Source organism: Chelonoidis abingdonii, chromosome 9, assembly GCF_003597395.2.
Source record: "Chelonoidis abingdonii isolate Lonesome George chromosome 9, CheloAbing_2.0, whole genome shotgun sequence".
NCBI classification, from domain to species: Eukaryota; Metazoa; Chordata; order Testudines; family Testudinidae; genus Chelonoidis; species Chelonoidis abingdonii.
The window spans coordinates 80831415-80843718 of NC_133777.1; the positions used below are offsets into that span (position 1 = coordinate 80831415).

A 12304-nucleotide genomic window follows, 5' to 3' on the forward strand; every position below is an offset into this window, starting at 1 on the left:
CTAGCCATCTGCCAGCATTTCTCTAAGCCATATGGAGCCCAATGTTTAGAGCAATTTTTCTGTGATTAAAGGTTATTCAAATCCCTCCCTTACTAATCAGGCAGAGGAGGTTTTGAACAATTTCTGTTCAAAGAACCACATTTTTTAGCAAATAAAATGGTGTTTATAGAAAGGAGGTCTCTTTTTTTTATTATCTAGGGATATTCTATATCGTTATATTGATGTTGCCTTGATCACCTTTAAAGGAAATCTTTAGGGAAAATGTATGGTTGCGTAGGTTCATGTGATCACAATCTAATTTCTTTTACTGTGTGCAAACAGAATATGGTGCTATCCAATAATATGTATACTTGATGTTTTAAAGAGGCCAGTTCCCCAAAGCTGAAACCAATCATGACGAAAACTGAGTGGGTGGAAATGCTTAAACATAAGAACAGGAATGGTGATTGGTAATTGTATTTAAAATTGCTTTGATAGATGCCTAAAAACCACAATTCTGCAATCATGAAAGAAGATTAGTTTTGGTTAAAAGCCATATTGGTTAAGAGGGGAGGTGAAATAAGTGCATGCTGTGTGTCAGTGTGCATTGTACATACAAATGGAGAAGCTGATAGCAATGAATACAAATACAGCAGTTAGGAAATGCAGACAATTGATAAGGGAAGCTAACATTATCAGTCAGTAGGAGTAAGAACAATAAGAAGGAATTCTTTAAATATATCAGGAAAAAAGAAAATCTTATCAATGCAGATTAAGTGGGGATTTAAATTTATTGTCCTTGTCCAGCTGAAAATATCAGCAGTGAATCTTAACTTCAGCTAGCAACAAATGCTTGACAAGCAAAATATTTGGGTCTGCTCTTAAAAGCTGCTCAGCACCTAGACTTTCAAGGCAATTGAAGGTATCAGCACCTTGCAGTACTGAGACCTGATTCAAAGGTCTATTGATTGCCTTGGAGAGTGAATCCTTCTGTCTGATGAATCAATTTCTGAGAAAAAGGGGCTGCATGTTTTTTTTACATATTATATAATGTGTATATATTTTACATTTTATATTGATTGATTGATTTTGCATTTTTCCATTGGTACTCTTATTTTGAATACATGAATGTGAGTACAACATTTAACACAGGCTCATATGCACTTTTTAAAATCTTTCCCCGGGAATGTTGGGATGCACTCCCCTGAATGATAAAAACTTGCATTGTAGCTTGCATACTATATGGTTCTCTTTAGGGGTATGAAAAGTGACAGAGCACTTCCCACTGCTGAGTTTTGTAAAAGGAGTCAGAAAAATATCCCATGCCTGGGGGTATGATTTCAGGAACTCTGGAATATTGCAAATCATCAGCCATGTAATTGGATCTTGTTTTTGTTTAAAGAAATAAAATTTAGAAGTTCTGTTTTTGTTGTGTAGTTTCTGTTCTAGAAAATCTGTACAAGGCTACTGTTGAATTAGATCATAATCGGTTGCTAAAAATAAGTATAATTTATACAGCTTTTCTTCTCTGAAGCTCTTAGCAACAGAGTTTCTTGAATTTGAAAGGGTGCAAGTGCATGTGTTTAGTAACTTATTTAACTCTGGTAAAATGAATGGAGTAGTTACTAACATGAAATTTGAAAAACGATTGTTTTCTATTTTTTTTTCCTATTGGTGAGTCATAGCCTGTCACCTGTGTCTGCATTTGGTGGTGTGCATGACATGTTGGCATCCTCAGTTACCATAAATACTGCCTAGAGTTTGTACGGGACTGGCTATCAATGGGGTTCCAGGGAACATGCTATCGACAACCTCAGTGTTATTTGTTGCAAAAGAGAGAGATTGACGTTACCTGATTTCTGAGTGCAGTGGAGCTGATAAATATTTCAATGATTCCCTACCTTGTGCTCAAAGTTCTTCAGAACCTCCTGTTAACCTCTGAGGTTGGTCTTCAGGTCTCTTTCATAATTGCTATACTGTCTATTCAGTGTTCAGGAAATAGAATTACGGAATCAAAACATATACAGACAGTGTCTGAAAAAACAGTATATGGTTGCTTCCCTATGTTCCTTGTTGTCTTAAATTATAAACTTTCAAGAGTGTCAATCTCTGTGCACTGTACATAGCATAATGGGGTCCTGATCCTGCTTAGAGCCACTGTGTGCTACTGGAATATACATAATAGACAGGAAGATTGTCCATCAAATTAGACTACTGTATTTCCCATCCAAATAAAATGATTCTGAGGTCTGGTCTTGCCTTTATCCCAAAGATCAATTCAGAGCGTTACAGATCACAAGATATAAACCTTCCATTCTGCCCAAATCCTGAACATCTAAAAGAGACACAGTGGCACCCCATTGACATGCAGAGAACATTTAAAATGCATCTAAATACAACCGTAGGCTGCAGAAAGCTTGCTGCGCTCCTAGTGCTTTGTCACTTCTGGTCATGAACAAGGCCTCCCTACTAAGGAGAATGAGCCTGTGCATCATGGAATTATACAAGGCCAAAAGACCACTAAATGACTCAAGGATCCACTTCAGTGGTTGCCAGGTCTCAGGTTGTTTAAACAGATTGAATAAAACTGATTAACCTTTTCTAATGACCAGCTGCACTTTTTTCCCTGATACTCACCACTACAATAGAAAGCAAAAAAGATAGTTTATTTCATCGCAAGCAATGGGAAACAGCACATTGTCTGCCTTCAAAATTACAAGATTTTTTTTCCTCACAGACTGTAGGCTTTAAAGTGTTTTGGATAAATATGATTAATGTTTTAATATTCCAACACTTATTATTAGGATGGCGGGTCCTTGGATCAAGTACTGAAAAAAGCTGGAAGAATTCCAGAGCAGATTTTGGGCAAAGTTAGCATTGCTGTAAGTATATTTGTAATGTACTCTGGGAAGCAGAGACCAGATGTCTCCATATTATATTAGGATAGTGCCAGATCCAGAAGGCAAAAGCAGCCGGTTTGGGGGACTGAGGAAAATATAAGTGGGACAAGCAAATATTACTAGACTTTAAAGTGGTTTTTCTTTTTTTAAGAGAGAGTGATTGAATTATTTATTTATTTTTTTAATACATGTCACCACTTTGTAACTAAGGGCATTTGGATGGATCATACATATTCCATTGTGTGTGTGTTTGCTTTGATTTTCCACTAAGGGATGTCAGCTGCTGTTACTACCACTGGGTGGGAAAAGAACCAGCAAAATAATTAAAATGGTCTATTAAATGTTTTGAATGTTACCCTTTAAGTATCTGTACTGCAGTAGGTTGTGTCCATGACATTTCTGGTTGCTGTTTGGTTAACATTATTCTCTAATATGGCAAATTGGAGTATAAATTTTAACATGACTGCCTTTATTTTCTCTTTGAATTCTTGCCAGTGTGTATTGTGCTTTTGATTGTAGATGACGTTTTTGAAATTCTTGCTTGGACGAAACTCATGTTTTCATTTTTACTAGTTTTACAGCTTTGAAATGTTGAATTTTCTTTTCTTTTAGGTAATAAAAGGTCTCACATATCTGAGAGAAAAACATAAGATAATGCATAGAGGTAAGACCATGCATTATATCCCTGGCTTCTCTTTTCCTTGTATATTGAACATCAATAGAAATCAAGAGGTTTTTTTCTGTTTGTTTTTCATGCTTTTATGTGTCAGCTTGAATTTTTTTTTTCACCTGACATTGTTTCTCCAATCTCTCTTTCAACCATTAACCCTGTAGCTGGTGGGTGCTCTCACAACCTCAGTATGCTGCAGGTGTGATGAGCATTCTTTGAAATGTTAGCATTTCAAAGGAAATTCTCTGGTATGGGAGGCAGCTCTGCATGCGGCTTCCATCCTATCACCTATGCAGTGGTGGTAGTGTAGCTGTGTGGGTCCCAGGATGTTAGAGAGACAAAGTGGATGAAAGCAGCAGAGAATCCTGTGGCACCTTATAGACTAACAGACGTTTTGGAGCGTGAGCTTTCGTGGGTGAATACCCACTTCGTCAGACGCAGGTAGTGGAAATTTCCAGGGGCAGGTATATAAGTAATATCTTGTATTGGGCCAACTACTGTTGGTGAAAGAGACAAGCTGTGAAGCTTACCATCAGGTAAGCCCAAGCCAGTCAATGAGAGACATGTAGGAATTGGTGTTTGTGTGATTATATATTTGATATACTCTCTTGCTTTATGAAGAAAACTGTTAAAATATATTATGAAACAGTATTTATGACATTATAGTTCTCTAATTGTAATGGGTTTTCTTCTGGTAGCAACAGGTCTATTAGCCATCTTAACCAAAGCTTTGAAGAGGTTCAAAGAAATACAACACGCTGTTTTTAATTTCTGTTAATTTCCATTATTGCCATTAAGACTATGGTTCCTCTTTAAATTAAAAGTCACAGGCTTTTAACAGAGGTCTCAGGCATTCATGTGCTATTTATAGATGTCTGCCAATCAGAAGTGCAGACCTTTTTATATTTATTACCTAGTTTAACAGATATTAACATGGGTAATTGTTAAATCACATAAAAAAGAGGCAGGAGTTTAGTTCTAAATCTGCCCAGGTCTTTGAATAGACTTCACTGTGAGGTAAACACCCATATTGTTTCCTGCATCTTTTACCTTAGCCTTTTAAATCCAGCTGTTTTTTAATTGTCTGCATGTCCTAATAAATCAGAAATGGCGTTTGTGAAATAAAACATTCTGTAGTTTGTCACTGTAAATTACGCACCAGAGATGGCTTGCTTGTTGCCTCAGCTTATTGCAGTGATTACACAATATAGTTATCAGTACTGACCATTCAGTTAGTCTGTTGCATCATTTAGGATTCCACAGACTTTTGGTTATAAAAATACTCCATTAGTCAGACTAGTCACTTGATATGTGGTGGTTAGCAAATCCAAGAAAGGATTAGTAGGAATGCATGTAGATGTGACAGATTGAAGAACCACTTTAAACATCTTCATCATCTGGACCCATGGGAAGGAGACTCTAGAAAAATTCCACCACGATTTCAACAACTTCCACCCCACCATCAACCTCAGCCTGGACCAATCTACACGGGAGGTCCACTTTCTAGACACCACGGTGCAAATTAACAATGATGTCATTACACCCACTCTAATATCGATAAAACTACGACCGCTACGCCTACCTTCATGCCTCCAGCTTCCAAAAATCCGGGCAATCACAAACATCCATGTGTCTCAAAGACAACAAGCACTGAGGTACAACCGCATCTGCTCTAACCCTCAGACAGAGACCACACCTACAAAATCTCCACAAGCATTCTCTAAACTTACAATATCCGCACGAGGAAATTAGGAACAGATCAACAGAGCCAGACGTGTACCCAGAAGCTCCTACTGCAAGACAAACCAAAGAAAGAACACCACAGGATCCACTGGCCATCACTACAGCCCCCAGCCTAAACCCCTTCCAACGCATCATCAGGGATCTACAACCCATCCTGGACAATGATCCACACTTTCACGGGTCTTGGGTGCAGGCCAATCCTGCCCACAGACCAACCCTGCCAACCTGAAACGTATTTCTCACCAGCAACTGCAACCGTACCATAGTAACTCTTAGCTCAGGAACCCAATCCATGCAACAAACCTCGATGCCAACTCTGCCCACATATCTACACCAGCGACACCATCATAGGACCTAACCAGATCAGCCATACCATCACTGTTCATTCACCTGCACGTCCACCAATGTAATAATACGCCTCATATGCCAGCAAGCCCCCTCTGCTATGTACATCGGCCAAACTGGACAGTCACTACGGAAAAGGATAAATGGACACAAATCAGATATCAGGAATGGCAATATACAAAAACCTGTAGGAGAGCACTTCAACCTCCCTGGTCACACTATAGCAGACCTTAAGGTGGCTATCCTGCAGCAAAAAACTTCAGGACCAGACTGCAAAGAGAAACTGCTGAGCTTTCAGTTCATTTGCAAGTTTGACACCATCAGCTCTGCGACTAAACACAGACTGTGAATGGCTTGCCAATTACGAACCAGTTTCTCCTTCCTTGGTTTTCACACCCTCTACTGCTAGAACAGTGGCCTCACCTCCCTCTCCCTGACTGAACTAACCTCGTTATCTCTAGCTTGCTTGCTAGCATATATATACCTGCCCCTGGAAATTTCCACTACCTGCGTCTGATGAAGTGGGTATTCACCCACGAAAGCTCACGCTCCAAAACCTCTGTTAGTCTATAAGGTGCCACAGGATTCTCTGCTGCTTTCACTTTAAACATGATGCAATAGACTGTATTTATTAGATGTTCTCTTTTGGGTTTTACTAATAGTTGAATATCGGCTTCTGCTAAGGAGGTAGTAGGGACTTCATATGGATTTCTTATGGTAGCTGCAAAGGAATGTGGTTCTTAGTTTAGTACTTAACAAGGTTTCTTGGAAAAGAGACCGGCTGTTTTAGGGCAGATGAAAAATATGACACTTGCACGCTCTCAACACCTAGGTCAGCAATGGCATAACTGCTTTGACATCAGTGGAGTTGCAGCCTCTTATAACAGTGCTAAATTTGATCTTTCAGTATTTAAATATTGTAATGATGGGTGTGGGGAAGAAGGAGAATAAAATGAACAATATAGTAGTGTGGCTTTTCTTCTGTTTTGTTTGGAAGTAGTGATTTTCAGGAGGGATTGTTTGAGGGGGTTGTGTTGTTTTTGAGATTTTCTTGTTTTTGTTTGTTTTGCAACATTTAGACTTGCATGTTTTTGTCATTGGTATATTTTTGATCTGACCTCTGTTCTGATGGAGATACAGGCTGCATTTTCAAAAGCTCCAAAATGACTTAAAAGCCAAGTATTATTTTCAACAATGACTTAGAAGCCAAAGTCTCATTGAAAGTCCAATGGGATTTAGGCTCCAAAGGCTTGAAAGTTTTACCCTTGATCCTTGGTAGAAATCATAGAAATATAGGCCTGGAAAGGACCTTGAGAGGTCAGCAAATCCAGTCTCCTGCACCGAGGCAGGACCAAGTCCCTGACATGTTTGTCTAACCCAGGGGTAGGCAACCTATAGCACGCATGCCGAAGACGGCACATGAGCTGATTTTCAGTGACATTCCACACTGCCCGGGTCCTGGCCACCGGTCCAGGGGGCTCTGCCTTTTAATTTAATTTTAAATGAAGCTACTTAAACATTTTAAAAACATTATTTACTTTACATACAACAATAGTTGAGTTATATATTGTAGACTTGTAGAAAAAGATCTTCTAAAAACGTTACAATGTATTACTGGCATGCGAAACCTTAAATCAGAGTGACTAAATGAAGACTCGGCACAGCACTTCTGAAAGGTTGCCGACCTCTGCTCTAACCTGTTTTTAAAAATGGAAAACAGATGATCACTGTCGTCTTTATAACAGTCCTTAACGTATTTGAAGGCTGTTATCAGTCCTCCTTCAGTCTTTATTTCTCAAGACTAAATATGGCCTTTTTTTTTTTTTTTTTTTTTAAACGTTTCCTCATAGGTCAGGTTTTCTAATCCTTTTACCACATTAGTTTTTCTGCTCTGGACGCTCTTCAGTTTGGGAAAGATGTAGACAAAATGTGATGCCCAGCACTGCACACAGTGCTCCAGCTGAGGCCGCACCAGTAACGAATAGAGTGGGTCACCTCCTGCGTCTTATGTACAACACTTCCGTTAATGCACCCCAGAATGATACTAGCCTTTTTCGCAACTGCATCACGTTGTTGACTCACGTTCAGTTTGTGATCCACTGTAATCCACAGAGGCTTTTCAGCAGTGCCACCACCGAGCTAGTTATTCCCTGTTTTTGTAGTTGTGCATTTGATTTTTTCCCCCCTAATTGAAGTACTTTGTATTTATATTTACTGAATTTAATCTTGTTGAATTCAGACCAATTCTCCAATTTGTCAAGGTCATTTTGAATTCTAATCCTGTCCTCTAAAGTGTTTGCAACCTCTCCCAACATAGTGTCATCTGCAGATTTTATAAACATGCTTTCCACTGCATTATCCAAGTAATTAATGAAAATATTGAACACTACCGGACCCAGGACTGACCCCTGCAGGACCTCACAAGATTCACCCTTCCAGTTTGACAGTAAACCATTGATAACTATTGTTTGAGCATGGTCATTCAAGTAGTTGTGCACCCACCTTATGTTAATTTAATCTAGACTTCATTTCCCTAGTTTGCTTATGAAAATGTCCTGTGAGATTGTGTCAAAAGCCTTACGACACGGATCTGCTCAGCACTAGCAACTACTGCTCTAAAAAGGGCTTTGGGATCTGTGCCTGGTTGCCTGGGGCAAGTGATGATGGTGGTTCCTTTGTTTGTTGTTGGCATGGGCCAGATCCAGATCTTTTCATTTGTTGTTGGTAGGCTCAGATCCAAACCCACCTTACCATTCCAAAAGCGGAAGGTGACTATTTTCTGCTAATTGTTCAGCTGCATTGAGAATCTCTCAAGAACAGGCATTTTCATAGGATTTTTGTCCAAGAGGGTAGAAATCTGGTGAGAATAGCTAGTGTTGTTTTATGGTACCTAACTGAACCTGAGCCCCACGAAAATCTGGATCTGAGAACCAACCACCACCTCCTTTCTAGTTTGACACCACCTTTAAGTAAGAATCTAGTCAGCAGTGTAAAAACTCGTGTCTCTTTTTGGAGTTAAATTGTGCCACAGGTTGGGTCCAGATACTTCACCTGGGACACCACAAAGCCTAGGTTTCTGTTGGACAGTACTCTGTACCCACCCTTTTCTACTCAACACATTGAAAACTCACATGGTGGGACGTGCTTCTTGCTACTTATAAATTCTGAAACTTAGTTTTAAAATTAACTTTTGCTAATATTAGTATGTGTGGACCTCCTGCTGCCAGCCATTATCTTGGGATGCTGGTGTTAGTGGAATAGTGGAAATCAATATGAGAGATGGCAAACCACTGTTAAAGTGCAGTGAAAACCTTTTTAAATTTGAATAAGAAGTCTGCTGTTTTGAATTTGTTGGTACATATCAAGAAGCTACAGATCTCCTTTTGTTTTTAAATCCCCAATAAAGCTGGATGTAATCTCACTTGCTGTCTCTGATACTGAGCTTCCATTTATTTGAGCTTAAGCTTTCGTGGGCTACAGCCCACTTCATCGGATTCATAGAATTGAACATACAGTGAGGATATTATCTCTCACACACACCCACACCCACACACTGGAAGTTGCCCTACCAACTCTAAGAGGCTAATTAAGATGAGCAACTAGCAGGAGAAAAAAACAGCAACTTCTGTAGTGATAATCAAACCGAGTAGCCTCTACGCAAAAGAATAAATGGATATAAATTTGACATCAGGAATCATAACATTCAAAAACCAGTAGGAGAACACTTCAATCTCTCTGGTCACTCAGTAACAGACTAACAGGTGGCAATCTTGCAACAGAAAAGCTTCAAAAACAGACTCCAACAAGAAACTGCTGAACTTGAATTAATGTGCAAACTAGATACCATCAATTTAGGCTTGAACAGAGACTGGGAATGGCTGAGCCATTACACACATTCAATCTATTTCCCCATGTTAAGTATCCTCATACCTTCTTGTCAAACTGTCTGAAATGGGTCATCTTGATTATCACTACAAATTTTTTTCCCCCTCCTACTGATAATTACTCATCTTAATTAGCCTCTTAGTTGGTAGGGCAACTCTCACCTTTTCATGTTCTCTGTAAATGTATATATATCTTCTTACTATATGTTCCATTCTATGCATCCGATGAAGTGGGCAGTAGCCCATGAAAGTTTATGCTCAAATAAATTTGTTAGTCTCTAAGGTGCCACAAGTACTCCTGTTCTTTTTGTGGATACAGACTAACATGGCTGCTACTCAGAAACCTGAACCTCCATTCTATCACGGTCACAGACAGGTGTCACTTTTCACTCCTCTGGTGGCTGCCATATAACACACTCAATAGCAGAAGTTTTTAATTAAAAACTTGATTTTAAAAAGTTCTATTTCACAGTTAGGACATGGTGAGAATTGCATCTCTCCATGGGAGCTCTGTAAATGCTGCAAGGAGTAGAATCAGGGATTAATCCAAAACCATTATGGTTAAAAGGTGTATTTTCATAGACATCAGTGTGCTTTGGATCAGGCCTACAATGCAGCTTTCTTTCTCAAGTTGATGTTAAAGATTTACAATCTTTTGAATGTATATCTTAAAGTGAATGCCAACACGTTTCATTGTCTTGGCTGGTGACCTATTGAATAGCCTTGACTGATTTTTTGGGAGTGCATTGAGGACGCTGACTTTCTGGCTTAGCAGTGCTAGGTATGAAGCATCAATCAGTCAGTTGATGTGAAGGGGCTGATTGTGTCATTTATGAAGTGATCCCTGCTTTCTGATGTTTGGCTCCTCACTGGCAGTGTCACCTCATAGAAATAAAGCTGGCAGTGCTTAGAGTAGTGTAGTAGAAGAGAAGATGACACTGGCAAGGCGTGGATTGAACTATACATGGGGCTAAGGTGTAGTGGCACCTTTTCCACACTCCTTCCTTGTTCTCTGAATTCTAAGAATCAGTTAATTACAAAAAGTTTGTCTCACTAGTCGTTGTTGCTGGGATACACTTGGGTCATGTTTTTGAGACTAAGTGATGCTGTGACGGCTGCCTGTTTGCACAACCTGAAATAATTCTGAGGTGTGAAGCCTGCCTGTTCATTGTGATGGGTGATAACTCAGATGCTCACTGATAATACCTTAAATGTCAACATTCTTTACAATTTCATAGCTCATCAAAGCATGTATGGAGGAAGATCTGCCCAAATCTACTGTAACAGCCCATTTGGCCCTAGGAGTGAGTGGCTTTGGTAGATACAGCCACTCCTACCTATATACATACCCAGTAAAGGAGTAACCTAGCAGAGCCCAGCTGGGTATCTCCACCTCCCTCTCAAGAGGGAGTCAAGCTCACAAACCCCAGTGGAACATCTGAGGCTCGTCAAGGGGAAGCCAAATCCAAGAAGCCAGCGAAGGCAGAGCCCCTTCGTATATTCAGATCCTACCGAGGGTGAGCCGAGCACCAGGAGCCCAGAGAACATGCATGATTAGAGCTTGCACAGTCTGCCACGACTGGTGTCTCCGGTGGGCAGAGCTTGGAAGAATAGCACTCGATTTTCCAGACTGATCCCTGACCAGTTAGGGAGCGTTGTCTCTTTAGCTGAAGCAGCAGCAGCTCTGGAGGATCCAGTTCAATCCTCAGTATATTGGCCACGTGACTTAGAGGGACCCTTTGAGGCTGACTTCATGCCCCACTTCTACCCCTTCATCCTGCTTTCTAAGGCACTTCGCTGATTTTTAAAGTTAAAGTAGCTTTCTTACTCCTATTTGGAAATGGTTCCATTTCTTGAGACTTCCATGATCTCTGTCTTGAATAAAGAGCCTCTAGTTGCATATGGACCTGGAGCTGGGGTACTAAATAAAGGGGAGTCCAAGCAAACTAAACTGCCTGAGAAAACTTAGGCCATGTCTATGCTAGGAGTGCTTTGCTTACTGTTGTATTATATCAGCAAAGCGCTCCTAGTGTGGATGCACCTTGTTGCCAGTTAAAGTACAGTTTTGCTGGTATAGCTTATTTCAGTTCCCCCAAGCAAAAAAATCTATACTGGTAAAAGCACAGTCTTGCCAGTATAGCTTCATCTACACTGGGGGCTTTTGTTGGCACCGCTCTGTCATATCTCTTCACAACCCTGACCGACATAGCTGTGCCATCAGAAGTCAGTAGTGCAGACTAGGCCTAAGATCCTATCACACACAGCAAAAAGTGTCAGCTATTTAAAGTAGATAGTGTATATAATCGGGCATGTATTTTACAAGTTAAGTTCCCTTAATGGTGAGATACAAAATGGGAACTCACACTGTGGAATGAAAGTCCTCAAATGGTCCTATTTCAAACTGCAACATGTATATTATCTCTCCAGCAAATAATCCCTGGCAACTATGCTGATATTGTAAGATTACAGCAATCAAGTGACTTTCTGCAAAAATATGGCTTCACAAATGCATCTCTGCTGTCTTGGGCCAGAACCTTGTAAGAATAGTTTTTTAGTTGTTATGGTTTTGTGGCCCATTCATACTTGGCCCAGAAAATAGACCCCTTCAGGTTTTGATGCGAACCAAGAGAAAAAACGTAAGAGGCAAGTTTGGATGTAAAGATTTTTAATCAAATTCCTTTGCTCCTTCACACACAGTCTCTCTTCTCTGAAACTCAAAGATGTTCAGATTCAAGCCTCTGGTTTGGGCTCAGCTGTACTAATGTTTATTAATACAGAATGTG

The 12304-nt window shown here is 40.0% G+C and overlaps 1 protein-coding gene across 6 annotated transcripts in view; it reads left to right on the forward strand.

Moving 5' to 3' along the window:
- Window positions 1–12304, forward strand: part of MAP2K1 (mitogen-activated protein kinase kinase 1) — a 64648-nt gene that overhangs the window by 31705 nt on the left and 20639 nt on the right. For all 6 annotated transcript variants that reach the window (XM_032766083.2, XM_032766081.2, XM_075069735.1 and 3 more), the window contains 2 exons: window positions 2784–2861; window positions 3492–3543. In XM_032766083.2, the coding sequence (XP_032621974.1) occupies window positions 2784–2861; window positions 3492–3543 (130 nt within the window). The remainder of the gene's footprint in view (window positions 1–2783; window positions 2862–3491; window positions 3544–12304) is intronic.